Source organism: Giraffa tippelskirchi, chromosome 10 (genome assembly GCF_054371585.1).
Source record: "Giraffa tippelskirchi isolate mGirTip1 chromosome 10, T2T-mGirTip1v1.2.pri, whole genome shotgun sequence".
Classification (NCBI taxonomy): Eukaryota; Metazoa; Chordata; class Mammalia; order Artiodactyla; family Giraffidae; genus Giraffa; species Giraffa tippelskirchi.
This window is the reverse complement of record NC_137284.1, coordinates 63,222,856-63,242,596: the sequence shown is the minus strand read 5'-3', so window position 1 is coordinate 63,242,596 and position 19,741 is coordinate 63,222,856. Positions and strand designations below refer to the sequence as shown.

Genomic DNA, 19,741 nt, shown 5'->3' with positions numbered 1-19,741 from the left:
GCAGGACTGCTGACTTAATAAAATCACTGGTTCATATTAGAAAGGAATTGCCTAAGTAATGTCAATAATCCATTCCTGAAAACTGGGCACACAGGAAAATGCACCAGGGAGCCTATTCCTCATTACTTTAGATGGGAGAAATTACAATGTGTTGCACATCAATCTAGACCTACCAACCAATTTCTTAAAATATAACTAAGACACAGTAGATTGCCTATGTATATTAGCAAGTGATGATGTTAGTATGTTGAACTCCTTTCCTGATCTCCCAACAATTAACATGGTTGTTCACCAGTTGCTGTATAGCAGAGGCCTGGCCTCCCTTGTCACCAGCAAAATCAAGATACAGATCCTTCTGATGCAGACCTTTTGAAATATTTACACATGACTCTGCATCCGGTCCCATCACTTCATGGCAAATAGATGGGGAAACAGTGGCTGATTTTATTTTTCTGGGCTCCAAAATCACTGCAGATGGTGACTGCAGCCATGAAATTAAAAGACACTTATTCCTTGGAAGGAAAGTTATGACCAACCTAGATAGCATATTAAAAAACAGAGACATTACTTTGTCAACAAAGGCCTGTCTAGTCAAGGCTATGGTTTTTCCAGTGGTCACGAATGGATGTGAGAGTTGGACTATAAAGCAAGCTGAGCGCCAAAGAAGTGATGCTTTTGAACTGTGGTGTTGGAGAAGACTCTTGAGAGTCCCTTAGATTGCAAGGAGATCCAACCAGTCCATCCTAAAGGAGATCAGTCCTGGGTGTTCATCGGAAGGACTGATGTTGAAGCCAAAACTCCAATACTTTGGCCACCTGATGCGAAGAGCTGACTCATTTGAAAAGACCCTGATGCTGGGAAAGCTTGAGGGCAGGAGGAGAAGGGGACGACAGAGGATGAGATGGCTGGATGGCATCACCGAGTCAGTGGACATGGGTTTGGGTGAACTCTGGGAGTTGGTGATGGACAGGGAGGCCTTGCATGCTGCGGTTCATGGGGTCGCAAAGAGTCGGACACGACTGAGCGACTGGACTGAACTGAACTGGCAGTCTAGTTCTTTCATTTGAAATGTAGCTCAAGATTATTTTCACACACTGGTCTGTTAACAATTGAGTCCTGCAGGACATAGATATAAACTCTGCCTATATATGAATCAACTGAATAACTTGATTGAAACATACATGTATTCCACAAAGTCTGGATAACAAACATTATGAGGGGGGCTCTGCTAACAAAGATTACCCAGGAGGATGCATCATTGCAAGCAGAGCTGTCAAACATCAGTCCAGACATTTTCAGCTGCAAGTACCAGAAGTCAATCTCAAAGTGGCTTAAACTTTAACCAAGGAACTTATTATCTTACCTAACAAGAAATCCAGAGGTTGACAACTCCCAAGCTAGTAAACAGCAGTGTCATCATGGACCAGGTTGAAGTGTGAAAGTGTTAATTGCTCAGTCATTTCCGACTCTGTGACTCCATGAACTGCAGCCCGCCAGGCTCCTCTGCCCATGGGATTCTCCAGGCAAGAATCTGGAGTGGGTTACCATTCCCTTCTGCAGGGGATCTTCCCAACATAGGGACTGAACCTGGGTCTCCTGCATTGCAGGCAGATTCTTTACCATCTGAGCCACAGGGAAGCTCATCAGTAAATAGATTAGTTCAGCAGTGTCATCATGGACCAGGTGGCTTCCACATTTTATTCTGCCATCTTCAACATGTTCCCTCTGTCTCAGGCTACCTCTCCTCAGCAAAGATAGCAACAATGGATATCAACGCATCAGGCATTTCATCAAGATAAAATAGCCGCCAGAGGAGGGGTGGCTGTCTCTGCAGGGTCTGCCTATGAGCCCTTCAGGTCTAACTAGTGAGAACTGTCACAGGTGCCCAAGCTGGCAAGGTGGACTGGACCACCCTGAGTGGCAGAGACAAATCAGAAATGCCCTCCCATGGCTGGGAGGGAGGCCAGTCTCTCTTGAAACACATGGCCACACAGAGGAAGGAGCATCCTTTGAGGTGTGGAAGAAGGGGACATGGATTTGGGGCAAGTGAAACTGCTCTGAATACTTACTTTCTTTTGCATTAATAACTAAAATACATAAAATTTGAGTCCAGGAGATGGGTGACAGAAGCCAAACAAAGGTATATTTTCACTGGAAAAACACCTTAATAGGAGTCATTACCAAGTTTTCTAACCAAATACCTAAGTGATTTAGAAGTTATTCCAAAACCTGTTTGGGGGTTTCCTTGGTGGCTTAGACAGTAAAGAATCCGGCTGCAATGCAGGAGACCCGGGTGTGATACCTGGGTCGGGAAGATCTCCTAGAGAAGGGAACGGCAACCCACTCCAGTATTCTCGCCTGGAGAATCCCATGGACAGAGGAACCTGGTGGGCTACAGTCCACGGGGTCCCAAAGAGTTGGACATGACTGAGTGACTAACACTTTCAAAACCTGTTAACAATTTATGGATGGAGGATATATTTTATGGAAATCCTCATGCAGACTATCATGTAAGATACACAGCAGACAAGGGATCTGGATGGCTACCATCTAAGTGGCAAAACATTAAAAAGTTTAAATAACGTTACAAAACAACGATATAGGAGCTGCTATGTGATTAAGAAGCATATAAATGACGGGAGAAAATGTACACCATGAGATCAAAGACAGAGCTCTCGAGAGACCGAAAGGCAAATTTTCATGTGGGATCTGACTGTAACAGGATACGGACAAAGTGGACCAGGCCGGGCACTCTACACAAAGGCAACACTGGGCCCTGCGCCTGGGAGCAGAAAAACATCTTGGTTCAAATAGTGAGAGGTCCATGCAGAGGTGAACCAAGAGCAAACTGTCATCACTAGTTACTAATTACCAAGTAAAAACATTCCCCAACCACAGTTTGGGATCTATATATGCTATGCTATGCTATGCTAAGTTGCTTCAGTCGTGTCCGACTCTGTGCGACCCCATAGACGGCAGCTCACCAGGCTCTGCCGTCCCTAGGATTCTCCAGGCAAGAATACTGGAGTGGGTTGCCATTTCTTTCTCCAGTGCATGAAAGGGAAAAGTGAAAGTGAAGTCGCTCAGTCGTGTCCGACTCTTAGTGACCCCATGGACTGTAGCCTACCAGGCTCCTCCATCTATGGGATTTTCCAGGCAAGAGTACTGGAGTGGAGTGCCATTGCCTTCTCCGGATCTATATATATATCCATTATCATTTGCCAATTTTTTTTCAGTTCTTTAAATGAGAAAAACCTAATTACAGCACCATGTCCTGAAGGCATCCCTGGAAAAGTAAACAATATACTCACACTGAGACAGCATAAGACAGAGAAACAATGTCAAATTAATGAACTGTCTGAGACCACCATGGTATAAGTCATTCTATCAAATAGTTTAAGTGTTTGATGTTACTGTTTTGTAATATTACTTGACTTTCCTTTTTGCACCTCTTGTGATATAGATTGTAACCTCCTTACAGACATCCCTCATCTGCTATACATCTTATTGGTAGTAATTATTTCCTAATTTTTATTTAGCTGCTCAAAAATCATTCTATTTTCTGAACCCAAATTAGTAAAAGCAGCCAACATAAAAAATCCCTAAGATACCACAGCCGAAGTGGCTAGTAAACACTGGTATGCCATAGCTAGAAAAGTCACTACTTAACCTTTTTAGGGTCACAGATTTTTGAGAATCTGATAAAATTCAGAGACCCTTCTCACCCAAAAATGCAAACACAGTATTTCGCTTGTAATTTCAGGAGGCTTCCAGAGCACTCCACTCAGACCTTCAAACTCATCATGGCTAAAACCCCCTAACACAGTGATAGCAACCAGGACAATCACTGGTTATCACAGTTATCAATTCCTTTAAGTAATCCATCAAGCTATTTTAAGGGTTACAGTTTTCCTCTGGCGCTGCCAAGCATATTTTCAGCCTGTGCATCAGGAAATAATAGATGCCAGAAATAAAAATAAGTCATTTCATAAGTTTAGGGCTGAGCTATTTGACTTTGAATACTGAAAAAATCTCAGAACAACAATGCCTTTAAGTCATTAATACTACCATGTAAACCTCTAGTACAGCATACTTAATACTTCTCATTAAAAATATCGTACACACACATATATGCATGGCCATAAAAGTATACGCCATTTTTGATGGAAATACTGATAGCAGGGAATGAATCAGTTTCTAACTTACTGATAATCAGAGTGTAGCAACATTTTCTCAATTCTTGAATAACATCCCACTAGCTAAAGCACACTTTAAACATTTCAGTGTTCAGAGGATATGAATGGACTATCTGCTGGACTCATAGCACAAGCATGCAGTGGCCTTCCAGGGTGAGTGGAAGAAAGACCTATGGGTCACAGGGTGCTTACCATTCCCTTGCCTACAATCTACAGCAGTAATGATCACTGCATTCTCTCCAGCTGAGCCAGAGAGGCTGGCTCGGAATCATTCTCCCTAGCATGTTGCTGAGCTCATCAGGATTAGCAAGTGAACTTCTTATTCTCACTTCTGTAAGTGAAGAAATCGGTGTGAAGTTTCCTCTCATTCCTCTTCTCTAACAATGTCCTGAGGAAGCCATAATGCTATTAACTTTTTATACAGAAGGAAAATGAGGCTGAAAGGCTAAGGAGCCTGCTTGATCCACAGCAAGAAAATGATGGAACTTGGAATCTGAATATTATGGCTTCCAGTTCAGTACCTGTATTAGTTAGGGTTTGGGTCATCTGCAGATGACAAAATAAAATAGTGGCTCACACAGAAGTTTATCCCTGTTCTCACATAAAAGCAGTTCAAAGGCAAGCATTATGGGGCTGTTGCAGCAACTCCACAGTCTTTAAGGACCCAGGCTCTTCCCCATTTATTCTTCATTTATTCTCACAATGCACTCTAGTCTTCATGATCCAAGATGGCGGCTTGTCCACCATCAAACCATCATATCCATACTCCAGGGTGAGAAAAGTTAGGGGCAGGGGAGAGACGGAATTTACACACCAGCTGTGCTTTTAAAAGATTCCATAAAACCTGCAGTACGACATTCCTTCTTACATCACGTGGGCCAGAAATTTCATCAAAATTCCACATCCAACCACAAAATGGCCACATGGCCAGATAAAGTGCTATTAGCAAAGAAATAAAGAGAAACAGATATAGAAGGAGAACTAGTAGCTTCTATTCCTATCTATTCCTATACTATGTTGAAACTAAAACATGTGGAGACGGTGAAATTGGAAGTGTCTGAAAGAAGGACTTGCAGCACTGTGGCCCCAAACAGTTCATTGGCTTATTGTTTCCCTGTCATATCCCGTCCACCTGGTATGAGTATGTGTGCACACTTTCTCAGTGATACATTCAAGAGATGATCATTCGTTTCATTAAAAATTAATTCTCAATTGGATGAAATTATTAAATTAGCTCCATTTCTTAAATTAACAAATTTCCAATCAAATAAAAACCCAAACAATACTTCACTGTTTTAAAATGGTCAGATATCTGATAGTTCATTACGGACAACAGGATAGAATTCTAATGTCCCAGAATGGCACACAGGCCCATTGCAAATCCCAGTTCTAGACTCATTCCTCACCAGTGGCCCTGACATACCCTCTCTCCTGAAGAATTGCTTACTGGCCCTGAATATGTTCCCGATTCTTCTGAATGCACACACTCTACAGTCTTTCCCACCACCTGAAAATGTTTTGCTCTCCTACCACATCTTACAAAAGAATTATTCCAATGATTCTCAATATTAGCCTGCATAAAAATCACCTGCAACGCTTTTTTAAAAAATGCTGATTCTTAGGCTATAGTTACAAAGATTCTGTTTTACTAGCTATGGTCAAGCCCATAAATTTGCATTCTTTTTTAAACAAGGAGCAGAGTGTCCAGGACAGAGAAAGAACTCAAGAATGTTCACCTGATGACTACCACAAGAAGAAAAGAAGATCTTACACTAATTTAAGATGTTTTTCTTGTAGTATGAGTTTTAGTAACTTTATCAGATCTCCTAGGCTCCTGGGAGAATCAAAGTGAAGTATATTCTTGAAAGAACTCAACTCAGTGACTGAATAACAATATATAATGTAATATAGTATTATTAACCAATGGATAAGCTCTAAATTTATGTGCTAAATATGAAAAACAAAAACCGCAGTTTAAAAAAGCTTTTCTTCTGGCTTAATTTACTAGAGAATGCTATTTTGAGGTACCATCATAATTCTACCATGATATAATGAAAGAAGACACAGTCTCGGAAATTCACATTTGGAAAGATTAATGTGTGACCTCAATAAGAACTCCTCCTCTCATACTATGCTTTGGCTGCATACAATGGGAAAAAAACAGATACTGAATAAGACAACCACTTAAATATAAAACAATATCACAGCATTATTAAAATTACTAGCAAGACAATATTTAGGTCTTCCAACCCTATCTAAATTACTAGTACAAATTACAATGCTCATAAGTGTACATTCTACTTAGATTCTCATCCTCATTATTTCCTTAACAGAATGAAATTAGAATAAACTTAAAGTGAAACTATTGAAGCTATTCATCATAATTTTTCAGTTAAGTGGTCTCAGATGTGGAAGATATAACATTATGAAAGCCTCTGAGTAAATGCTAGAGGAAACCCATTTATGGACTATGGTGATCACACATGAATTTTTTTGTCTATTGAAGTTGTGCTGAAAAAGTGTCCTCCAGGAAACAGTACCACAGTAAACCAGTCAACTAGCCCAAAGAGTGGGCTAAAAATCTGTCTGCCTGATGGCTTCAGTTCAAAGAAAAAATACATCAGAGTGGCTCTGAAGAGTTCACAGACGTTAATTTGTCAAATAAATTTACCTAAAGTTACTCTAGATTAGATACCCTATGGCCAAAGACAAGAAGAGTTACAAGCCACTTGGAATTCACAGTTGTATAATTAAGTTAACAAAATGCTTCTCAACTGCTTTACTGATTAAAAAAATGTTTTATGTTTCTAAATAAAGAGCAGAAAGATTCAGATTTTTAAGGAAAACCAATTTCATTCCTTAAAAATCTGAATCTTTCTGCTCTTTATTTAATGTTTGAAAGGAAGTATGTTCTACCTAGAAATTTTGTCATTTTTTGTTTGTTTATGGCTCAAATGCAATGGAAGAGAAACTTTAACTTTTGTATTTTTATGAGGTCTTTTTCAAAGTGTTTTAACATATGATTTGATGGTGTCCATGACTAAATTATGAAGAGTGAACTGCAGCAGTTCTCAGCCTTGCATGCACACAAGAACTATCTGGGGAAACTCTGGAAAAAAATGTCAGTGTCTGGGCCAAACCCCACGTGTGTCTAATCAGAATGGAGGGATGAAGCCCCAGCACCAGTACTTTTGCAAAGTGCCCCCTCATTCACAAGAAGGTTAGACTCACTGAGTTAGGGAGACAGATCCCTAACTTGTATTTGAGTCGGCTGAGTCTTCTGAGCCCCAGTGAAGAATGAGTGACTTTCTCACAACTCACAACTGATTGTGTGCCACGGAGGGTGCTGTGCTGCCTCTCAGCTTGGTGGACATCTCTGCCCCGCCCCATGGAGCCCCCTCTCATCCTGCACCCTTCAGGAGACAAGGCAGGGTGGTACATCCCACACGGGTCAGCCTGGCCTCAACAGTTTCACCTCTGAATGCCACTAGACGAACCAGAATTAGGAACCAACAAATGTGCAAATTCTGTTAATTCTTATCCATTATACACACGACTCACCATTTCTCAATGGGAAAATAAACAACTGCGTTATGAGTTCAGTTGAAAATCCTGGCATACTTCCTTTAGAATTGAAAGGTCAAGAGAAAAAACAGAAAGACTGCCAAGTAAATTCACTGCAATCTGACTTTTTCTGAATAGCACAATACATGGGTAAGCAGATATTAATACGGTCGGCTGCTTTTTTAACCCATAAACACTTTTTTTTTTTTAAGATGTTATACTTCTCTTGTAAGGATGGGGAAACACATGGTGAAAATGTTTAGTTTCTGTCACTGTTGTTTTCATTAAAGCCTTCAGTCCTACACAGAATCAAAGTGACTTACTGTCCCTTATTCTCTGGAATGTAAATTTTTATTATACACCACTAGATTTCCACTTTTAAATAAAGGCAACAGTACAGAGATGAAGACACTACCTAAAAAGTTCCACATAAAAATGTGACAGTTTAACTTTAATGTGTATACATGGTTTCAATGATTCCCACCATGGAGAATTCAGTAGGAGACAATCTTAAGACTAACACACTATTTCCCAAAACCTGATTTACCATTTTAACTGGCAAACAGAAGGTGAGACTAAAGTACATACTTCAGTGTCAGTATTTAAAAGATGAAATCAAAGCTGAGGTGAATTACTAAACTGATTCTAAATTCAATCAGTTTTACAAAATAATTAGCTTAATGGAAACTAGAAGTTCTTAAGCAATAGTTTTAAGAAGCACCTGCATATTCTGAAAAACACGATGAACTTTAGTTTTACTGTAACCCAATTCCTTTAATCTCTTTAATGGTATTTGCCCAATTTCATTTTGCCTGCTCCAAAATTACATTCACTATTTGGTCACCAGTGTTGGTGAACATGCAATAATCCTTTCCACTTTATTTTCTGTGACTTTTCTTGTTGCTGTTATTTTTCTTTTTTTCTATAATGTAATAAGCTAATTCATGCCTTAGTTTTGGAAAGATTTTATGCCAACATCTAGGCAACAGATACTCTTTTCCTTATTTAAAATAACTAAGAGGTTGCATACTACAGTAGTAAATTTCTAATCAACCTAAAGATAATGTCTTAAAAGCACAATTAAACATGTCATAACAGAAGAAAACCCTGGTAATTACAAATAGTACCAGGCTTGCTGGGGTTTTAAACAGTAGTGTAAGACTAAGAAAAACCGCCACCCAGTGATACAAAAGAAAACTGCAGTTTGTTTTTGTGTAAAATGAGTACCCTAGAGGATTACTTCAATTACATTACTGAATGAACGAATAATTATTACCTCCTTATGAGAATAGGAACTAGTTAAAGCGAAAGGATGTTTTTCCACCAGGCCTTTTTGTTTTTAATTTCCTTACTATTATTTAGCACACTCGACATTTTACAAAAGCTAAAAGTTTTGGAAATCCTAAAGGGAAAAAGCTTTCTGTCCAAAAGTGAGCTAATTCTGTACGAGCAGCCCATATATCCCTATTATCAATAAAAGAGCCTAGGCTCTGCTTGGACCCTGAGTTGCAAGTCATGGGGTGTTGACTTCAGCAACACCATCTAATAATTGTGACCTCAAACCTATTTGTGTTAAGTTGGAAGGCATGTCTAGGGGAAAAGGTATTGTCAAAGGGAGAAATACAGATAACTTATATCCTTAACATAATTTACTCTAACCTCTAACCTTTTTAGAAATACGTTATAAAGGCCAAGTAAGATGACAGTCTAACAAATTCTACAGAATCCATACTGATAAGAAGTTGTTGAGAAATCTGTATTCAGATCAAGAAGCAACGGTTAGAACCGGACATGGAACAGACTGGTTCCAAACTGGGAAAGGAGTATGTCAAGGTTGTATATTGTCACCCTGTTTATTTAACACATATGCAGAGTACATAATGAGAAATGCTGGGCTGGATGAAGCACAAGCTGACATCAAGAGTGCCGGGAGAAATATCAATCATCTCAGATATGCAGATGACACCACCCTTATGGCAGAAAGCGAAGAAGAACTAAAAAGCCTCTTGATGAAGGTGAAAGAGGAGAGTGAAAAAGCTGGCTTAAAATTCAACATTCAAAAAACTAAGATCATGGCATCTGGTCCCATCACTTCATGGCAAATAGATGGGGAAACAATGGAAACAGTAACAGACTTTATTTTCTTGGGCTCCAAAATCACTGCAGACGGTCACTGCAGCCATGAAATTAAAAGATGCTTGCTCCTTCGAAGAAAAACTGTGAACAACCTAGAGAGCATATTAAAAAGCAGAGACATTAGTTTGCCGAGAAAGGTCTGTCTAGTCAAAGGCATGGTTTTTCCAGTAGTCATGTATGGATTTGAGAGTTGGACTATAAAGAAAGCTGAGTGCCGAAGAATTGATGCTTTTGAACTGTGGTGTTGGAGAAGACACTTGAGAGTCCCTTGGACTGCAAGGAGATCCAACCAGTCCATCCTAAAGGAAATCAGTCCTGATTATTCACTGGAAGGACTAATGCTGAAGCTGAAACTCCAATACTTGGGCCACCTGATGCGAACAACTGACTCACTGAAAAAGACCCTGATGCTGGGAAAGATTGAAGGCAGGAGGAGAAGGGGACGACAGAGGATGAGATGGCTGGATGGCATCACCAACTCGATGGACATGAAGTTGAGCAAGCTCCAGGAGTTGGTGATGGACAGGGAAGCCTGGCGTGCTGCAGTCCATGGTGTCGCAAAGAGTCGAACATGACTGAGCGACTGAACTGAACTGAAGAAGTTGTTTATATCGATATAATCTAAGTCTTCACTTAGTCGTATCATTTATAAGTTAATAAACACACAAAAACATGTACATACAATTATTTTCCTGCAATGTATCTACTGCACAAAAGGACCAAGCAAGATGTGTGGACACATGATAACCAAACCACATATGCCAAAGGATGGAGTCATGTTGATAAAAGTAGTTCATAGCTATCATTTGACCTATGTGATATTTTTCAAAATATTTTACACATACATAGACCATGCTCTGAGAGTAAAAGTAGATATTACATAAGTTAAGTAATGATAAAAAGAACACCTTAGGACAGACCAGTTTCTAAAAAACAGCGATTACCATCCTATTTTTTAAGGTAATTAACTATATTCTAAATAATCTATCCTGACTTTTATTGGTCAATTCTCAGTTAAGGCTTTAACCGCGGAAGGATATTTTACTAACAGTGTATACTTGTCCTTAGATTTCTGCAATGCCCCTACTGAAATCTGCAGCGGCTCACCAAGTTCCTTAAAGAAAACAGTGCAGTATTTGCATATAACCTATGCATACCCTCCTGTATACTTTAAATTACTTATCACACCTGATACAATATAAATGCCATGTAAACAGTTGCTAGACACATGGCAAATTTAAGCTTTGCTTTTGCTGGACCACTCTGAATTTTTGTCTTTCAATATTTTCAATCTGCAGTTGGTTGAATTCATAGATGCGGAACTTTGTGGAAACAGAGGGCTGACTATATCTTCCAATCTCAACGTCATTAAGGAGATTATAGTTTACTGTAATATTTTTAAGTATTTAAAATATTAAATAGTGGAAAGTCTGAGGCAGCCAAAATTAAAGCCAAATTTATGTATAACACAACCAATCCTCTTTTATTGAAAAAAAAAAAAAGAGAAAACAAAAAACCATAGCACTTTGTCTTTTAAAAATTAATTGTCTAGGGAACTCAGGGAAAGTTAAACTGACAGACATGATATATTTATACTTCTCTGGCACTTAATCCTGTTCTTCTTTGCACTATATTTTTTTTTTTTATTTTAGTTGGGGGCTAATTACTTTACAGTATTGTAATAGTTTTTGCCATACATTGACATGAATCAGCCATGGGTTTACATGTGTTCCCCTTCCTGGACCCCCCACCCACCTCCCTCCCCATCCCATCCCTCTGGGTCATCCCATTGCCCCGGCCCTGAGCCCTTGTCTCATGCACCGAACATGGAATGGTGTTCTGTTTCACATATGATAATATACATGTTTCAATGCTATTCTCCCAGAATGTCCCACCCTCACCTTCTCCCTCAGAGTCCATAAAATTGTTCTATGCATCTGTGTCTCTTATTCTGTCTCGCATATAGGGTTATCGTTACCATCTTTCAAATTCCATATATATGCATTAGTATACTGTATTGTTGTTTTTCTTTCTGGCTTACTTCACTCTATATAATGGGCTCCAGTTTCATCCATCTCAGTAGAACCGATTCAAATGTATTTTTTTTAATGGCTGAATGCACTATATTTTAATCCCATTCAACAATAAAGTTACTTAAGGAATATTTGAAAATTATTGAAGACAACTTAAATTTTTTAAAAGAGCTTAAAATGTCACTACTGTCTCAAAATTGAAAATGATAATATGACTTAAAAAAAAAAAAAAGATGGATAGCTTAGTGGTTAAGAGGACATGCTGTGAAGTTAGAATGCCTGGGCTAATTCCAGATCTGGCCCATGTAAGCTGGCAAACTTTTTCAAGTCTTCTGTATATGAGGGCTTCCCAGGTGGCGCTAGTGGTAAAGAACCAGCCTGCCAATGCAGGAGACATAAGAGATCTGGGTTTGATCCCTGTGTGGAAGATCCACCGGGGAAGGCATAGCAACCCACTTCAATATTCTTGCCTGGGAAATCTCATGGACAGAGAGCCTGGCAGGCCAGAGTCCATGGGGTCGCAAAGAGCCGGACATGACTGAAGCGACTTAGCACATGCACTGTATACGGAGATAACATGACCATCTCACTCAAAGTGTTCTCCTAAGCATATTACACACATTAACTCATTTAATGCCCTCAATAACCCTATTGTTATCATGCTCATTTTCCCAATTGGTGAAAGGTGGCAGAAATACCAACCAAAAACATGCCACTTTGGCATGAAGATTATTCTGAGCTAAACTTGAAAAAACAGCAGGTGCAATAAGGGTACTCTGTCCTCTCCTTTTCTTCCTGAAAGCAGGAGATAAAAACAAAACAACAACAAAAAAACCTTTCTGGAAGATTCTAGGAGGAAAAAAAATCACAGAACAGTAGTAACCCAAGGATTTTTCATGGAAAACTGTGGAGGGGTTGGAGCTTTACACCTGGGAAAAAAAATGGCACTAAACCGAAATAAGCATCAGTAGACATGGCCGCTGAAGGACCAGGAGGCCTCAGTCAACATGTGGGGTCTCCTCTTGCTTGGATCATTTGAACAAGGTTGTGGCACAAGCCGCACCTGAAATTAAATTGCAGTCTTGAGCCTGGGGCAGAAGTGATGCCTCACTGCGACTGCTCAACCACAGGACACATGGTCCAGGAGCTAACACCAATCCCACTCCATCCAAGATGGCCCTGCGAACACTCCCTCAACATACAGCACATCAGCTTATGGGAAAAGGCACCATTAGAGCTGAGATCTATCAGATGGAGCAGCTGGTATGTGAAACCGTACTAGAGGAAGTAATGACTGGAGATTCCCTCAAGAATTAGCAAATCTGGGCATTTCTGTCTTCTGAGCCTCAGTTAAACACCACTACTTAAACTACTCTTTCTTAGAAAGGCAGGGTCCACAACAGAAGTTTCACCAGTTGGGGCAGAACACCCTGGAAGCAGGGCCCCTGCTGGGCTAGTTATAAGACAGGCAGTGAAATATCTTCATGCTACAAGCTACCAGACACTGGAGATTTTACAAACAGCAGCCCCAGCAGCTTTTTCAGCTGTGGTTAAAACTTGTCTCTGCAATGCTGCAAGTGGCAGGCCACAGAAGAAGGCAAGATGTATCAAGAGTTCTCCAAGTACAGCTGCAGAAGCTGTGTGCTCGCCAACACGTCAGTGCACTATTTCTAATCATGAGACAACAGAAAAACATAGCTCTCTGCATGTCATTAAAGCTGTGTGCTCAGTCACTTCAGCTGTGCACTCCGTGTGACCCCATGGACTGTAGCCCACCAGGCTCTTCTGTCCATGGGGGTTCTCCAGGCAAGAATACTGGAGTGGGTTGCATGCCTTTCTCCAGGCTACAGAGGTGTTCTAAAACAAGAAATACAGAGCAGAGTTTGGAGAACCAGGCTTTGCTAGAGCAAATTTATGAAAGAAGGATTTATTGTGAAACTCCTGAAGAGGCAGAAACATCACAGAAGACCAGAGGCATCCCTGAAGCTTATTCCGTTAGCTGCGCTAATTCAACAGGTAAGAGGGAAGCAATGCTGGCAGCATTAGAAACAGAAGTGGAGGATGACAGAGCCAGTTCTGTCTTGGAAGCCAAGGCACAATTTCCTGACACTGTAAGGTGGGCCAGAGAAGCAGTTGGGTTGGTGGTACCTCATTTTATCCCTGTCAGGAGGCTCCCCAGAAAAACCACCAACCCTGGGCAGACTATGCCCCACTACTGTGCCTCAGACATAGAGGATCTGGTCACAGAGAAAACAGCTCTCACCACTGTTATCTGCGGCCCCTGTTCCAGGCCCCAGGAAGCAGATCCAGGAAACCCACAGGCCTACCGGAACATGACTGTGGAAAAGATAGGATATTTTATGGTAACATTTAACTACAAGGAAAACTCTCCTCTGGTCTCCCAGAGATTAAGGCCAAGACATGGAAGAAGGCCAGAGGGGTAAAACCCTCGTGTCCTTACTGCAAGAGACCAGATCCTGAAGAGAAGTGCTGAAGAGGCAGAGATCCACCCACCCATTCTGAATGTGTGGGGTCAGAGGCGTGGTGTGAGCCTGGCTCTTAGAAGGCCTAACCTAAAGGTTCAAGATAACCTGCAAACCGAAAAAGCCGTCTTCCACTTGTCAAGACACACAGAGCCTCTGCCAATGCCAGGGGACCTCGGACTGACGAGGCCAAGATATAAAGAGAAGAGGCAGGGAGCCAGAATCTACAAAGGGAGACCCTGAGAAACACTGTCAAGAGCAAAGACACTATGAGTTCATGCAAATCCTCTCAGATAAGGAGCTGAATTTGGCAGAAGAAAATCCAGGTAGCAGAGGACGGGTGTCACAAGGGGACACTGGGTTTTTGTTTCCCCTCAACCCACTCCAGTATTCTTGCCTGGAGAATCCCATGGACAGAGGAGCCTGGTGGGCTACAGTCCACAGGGTCGCAAGGAGTCAGACATGACTTAGCCACTAAACAACAACAACAAAATCCAGAAACACTCACCTAAAAGGACAAAGCCATCTGCTTCTGTCTCTGGTACTGACGGCTTTTTAGATTCCGGAGGCTTTCTGAAGTAGTGAAACATTGCTGCTTCTACTGTTACCTGAAATAGAAGCAAACATCATGTAATGTCAAATTCAGATGAAACTCTCACCCTTCTCAGTAAAGAGCCAAATGTAAAGAGATCACAATAAGTACTTTTAGGAATTTTATCCCCAAATTTAAGAACACGAGCCCTCTTTAGGTAACAGAAGTATCAGAAGACAAAACCAGAATATCAGGAGCATGGACTTCCAGTTTGAAATCCTGTGTGCCTTGAGTCCTGCAATCTTTCTCAACTTCTGAACATGTAGGAAATAATCTAAGAAATCATTACAAGTAAAACTAAAATCAACAGATAACACCAAGTCTGAATGGATCCCAGTAACCATTAACTGGGCACTAGACTGAGGAAAGGAAAAAAAAAAAAAAAACCTCTCCAGATTTCGTATCATGCCTCATAAAACTGAGTCCATCTGAGAAAAGAAAAGAAGGCACTATATACACCCTCCAGAGTTGGTTATCTGATTCAGACACTCAAGGGCTGTATTCATTGTAAAACTGCAGCCCAATTTAAATCCCTATCAGTGCAAACGTCTGTACTGGTGAGATTATTGTGCACTGCCCCCTAAACACACACACACACACACACACACACACACCCTATCTCCTCTTTGTTCTTCCATCTTTGTACATTCAGCTTTGTATATATGGGCAGGGCAACAACTCCTAGAAAACAACTGGGAAGGAAGCTAAAGGGAATTTGGGAGAACACGTACCATTCTGAGGACAGTCCCTATTAGCAAAGCGATACAAGGGACAGCAAAGCAGAATTCCTGGTGGCATCAAGCGCCTCACATTTCAGTTTCATATATTCTGCCCATATCAGAATATCCAAGGCCAAACTTGCTTGGAATAACAGGCAAGTTTGGCTTGAAGTATAAAATGAAGCAGGGCAAAGGCTACAGTGTTTTGCCAAGAGAATGAATTGGTCATAGCAAACACTCTCTTCCAGTAACACAAGAGACAACTCTACACATGAACATTACCAAATGGTCAATACTGAAATCACATTGATTATATTCTTTGCAGCCGAAGATGGAGAAGCTCTATACAAACAGCAAAAACAAGACCAGGAGCTGACTGTGGCTCAGATCATGAGCTCCTTATTGCCAAATTCAGACTTAAATTGAAGAAAGTAGGGAAAACCACTAGGCCATTCAGGTATGACCTAAATCAAATCTCTTATGATTATACAGTGGAAGTGACAAATAGATTCAAGGGATTAGATCTGATAGAGCGCTTGAAGAACTATACGAGGTTCGTAACACTGTGCAGGAGAGAGTGATCAAAACCTCCCCAAAAAAAGAAATGCAAAAAAGCAAAATGCTTGTCTGAGGAGGCCTTACAAATAGCTGAGAAAAGAAGAGAAGCGATAGGCAAAGGAGAAAAAGGGAAAATATATCCATTGAATGCCGAGTTCCAAAGAATAGCAAGGAGATATAAGAAAGCCTTCCTAAGTGAACAATGCAAAGAAATAGAGGAAAACTATATAATGAAAACAACAGAGGGAAACAATGGGAAAGAATAGAGAGCTCTTCAAGAAAGAGATACCAAGGGAACATTTCATCCAAAGATGGGCACAATAAAGGATAGAATGGGCCTAACAGAAGGAGAAGATATTAAGAAGTGGCAAGAATACACAGAAGAACTATACAAAAAAGATCTTAATGACCTGGATAACCACGATGGTGTGATCACTCACCTAGAACCAGACATCCTGCAATGTGAAGTCAAGTGGGCCTTAGGAAGCATCACTAAGAACAAAGCTAGTGGAGGTGATAGAATTCCAGTTGAGCTATTTCCAATCCTAAAAGATGATGCTGTGAAACTGCTGCACTCAATATGCCAGCAAATTTGGAAAACTCAGCAGTGGCCACAGGACTGGAAAAGGTCATTTTGCATTCCAATCTCAAAGAAGGGCAATGTCAAAGAATGTTCAAACTGCTGCACAAATGCACTCATTTCACATGCTAGCAAGATCATGCTCAAAATACTCCACGCTAGGCTTCACCAGTATATGAACTGAGAACCTCCAGATGTACAAGCTGGATTTAGAAAAGGTGGAGGAACCAGTGATTAAATCGCCAATATCCTCTGGATTATAGAAAAAGCAAGGGAATTCCAGAGAAACATCTACTTCTGCTTCATTGATTACACTAAAATCTTTGACTGTGGATCACAACAAGCTTTGGAAAATTCTTCAAGAGATGGGAATACCAGAACACCTTAACTGTCTCCTGAGAAACCTGTATGCAGGTGAGGAAGCAACGTTAGAACTCGACATGGAACAATGAACTGGTTCAAAACTGCGAAAAGATTACATCAAGGCTGTATATTGTCACTCTGCTATTAACTTATATGCAGAGTACATCATGAGAAATGCCAGGCTGGATGAAGCACAAGCTAGAATCAAGATTGTCAGAAAAAATATCAATAACTTCAGATATGCAGATGACATCACCCTTATGGCAGAAAGCAAAGAACTAAAGAGCCTCTCAATGAAGGTGAAAGAGGGGAGTGAAAAATCTGGCTTTAAAATTCAACATTCAAAAAATGAAGAGCATGGCATCTGACCCCATCACTTCATGGTAAATACATGGGGAAACAGTGACAGACTTTATTTTCTTGGGCTCCAAAATCACTGCAGATGGTGACTGCAGCCATGAAATTAAAAGACACTTGCTCCTTGGAAGAAAAGCTATGACCAACCTAGACAATGTATTAAAAAGCAGAGACATTACTTTACTGACAAAGGTCTGTCTAGCCAAAGCTATGGTTTTTCCAGTAGTCATGTATGGATGTGAGAGTTGGATCATCAAGAAGGAGTGCCAAAGAATTGATGCTTTTGAACTGTGGTGTTGGAGAAGACTCTTGAGAGCCCCTTGGACTGCAAGGAGATCATAGCAGTCAATCCTAAAGGAAATCACTCCTGAATATTCATTGGAAGGACTGATGCTGAAGCTCCAATACTTGGGCCACCTGATGTGAAGAACTGACTCACTGGAAAAGACCCTGATTCTGGGAAAGATTGAAGGTAGAAGGAGAAGAAGATGACAAGGACAAGATGGTTGGATGATATCATCGACTCAAAGGACATGAGTTTGAGCAAACTCAGGGAGACAGTGAAGGACAGGGAAGCCTGGCATGCTGCAGTCCATGGGGTCACAAAGACTGAGCGACTGGACAACAACAAAACCAGAACATCGGGCAGGGAGGGTAAGTCAAGATTTTATCTGATTAAAAGCCTTCTAGAAACTGAGATTTGCTTGGGTATTTGTGTAGGTCAACCTGCCCTGAGTTGTAGATCAGAGTAGATAGTAAAGGAGTCAGTTTGTTGGAAACATATTTGGCAGGTTTCACTTTCTAAAATAACAATAAAAAATAAAATGGAGAAGAAAAACACAAGCTATGTGAAAAAGAAAATATTTCAGTAAAGGAAAAGGACAAGCCTATAAAATCTCCAAAGATAGAGTTTACCGGATATAATGATGGAGCAATAAGAAAAGTCTGGAAAAAGTTTGGCATCCTCAAAACAGTATAAGGAGACCCGGCCTTTAAATCTGGTAAAAAGAAAAAACAAGATTAAATGGAAAAGCAACAGGAAAAGATGAAAAGACAAGGAATGAGATAAAAATAAAACTGAATAAGATAAAAAAGAAACTGATTCAAGAAAGAAATGATATCAGAAAATAACTGGTTGGCTTACAGGCAGGAATGTAAGAAAATAAAGTTCATTCAAAGACTTAAAAGGTTAGAAGAAGCAACTAAGTTCTCAACCCTAACAGCTAAAACTAAAACAGAGAACACCTCTGAAGGAGCAGCAGATGACTAAAACTCAGTCTTGGTAAGGGACAAGCCAAGGATATAATCATCAATCTGATACTAAAGCCTCAGCTGGTATGAATATGTGTGCGTGTGTGTTAGTCGCTCAGTTGCGTCTGGCTCTTTGGAGACCCCATGGACTGTAGCCCACCAGGCTCCTCTGTCCACGGGATTCTCCAGGCAGGAACACTGGAGTGGGTTGCCATGCCCTCCTCCAAGAGATCTTCCCGACGCATGGATCGAACCCGAGTCTCCTGAATTGGCGGGCTGATTCTTTACCCCTGAGCCACCAGGGAAGCCCTTCACTTAGGACACAAAGGGTGAAGATACAGAGATGAAGCAGGCTAGTGTCCAACTGGAGCCTCACAGATAAAAGATACCTTTGAATAAATAAAGGGGGGCACATTTAAGGGTGAAGGATGAGAAATGTAGCAGATCTAAGAGTTATAGTTACAGTTATATAGCTATAGCTATAGTTATATTTATAAATCTTAACTATATAGTTACAGTTAGCCAAAATTATAGATCTGGCTATAGATACATGAAGCTGACTACAATCAAATCGATAAATAAGCAACAAAGTTTTGCAGAGCTGTGCTGCCAAAGTGACTATCAGTCTGGATTAAAGGAGAACAGCAACTACTGGACACTTACAACAACCCTGCAGACAGAAAGCTGCAGAGCAAACTGCTAATCTGCCAAGGAGAATCTACTCTCTGGTGCGTACTTCAGTGGTAGCCAAGGAAGTTACTGGAAAAGGAAGGAACTCCAAGAGGGTAGAGCCAGTGGGCCTGGAGGCTGATGGGGAGGTGGAGTGGCCTCCTGGGAAGCAGAATCTGGGCATGATTAGTTAACATTCTCCAACCCAAGGCAGAGGTTCCCCCAAAATGCTTGCTCAGT

General features: G+C 40.7%; 1 protein-coding gene across 11 annotated transcripts in view; it reads right to left on the bottom strand.

Annotated features, from left to right (window-relative positions):
* The window catches only part of UMAD1 (UBAP1-MVB12-associated (UMA) domain containing 1), a 345,403-nt gene that overhangs the window by 296,040 nt on the left and 29,622 nt on the right, over positions 1-19,741 (bottom strand). For all 11 annotated transcript variants that reach the window (XM_081531710.1, XM_081531701.1, XM_081531707.1 and 8 more), the window contains exon 2: positions 14,921-15,020. In XM_081531710.1, the coding sequence (XP_081387836.1) occupies positions 14,921-15,002 (82 nt within the window). In that variant the 5' untranslated portion in view covers positions 15,003-15,020. The remainder of the gene's footprint in view (positions 1-14,920; positions 15,021-19,741) is intronic.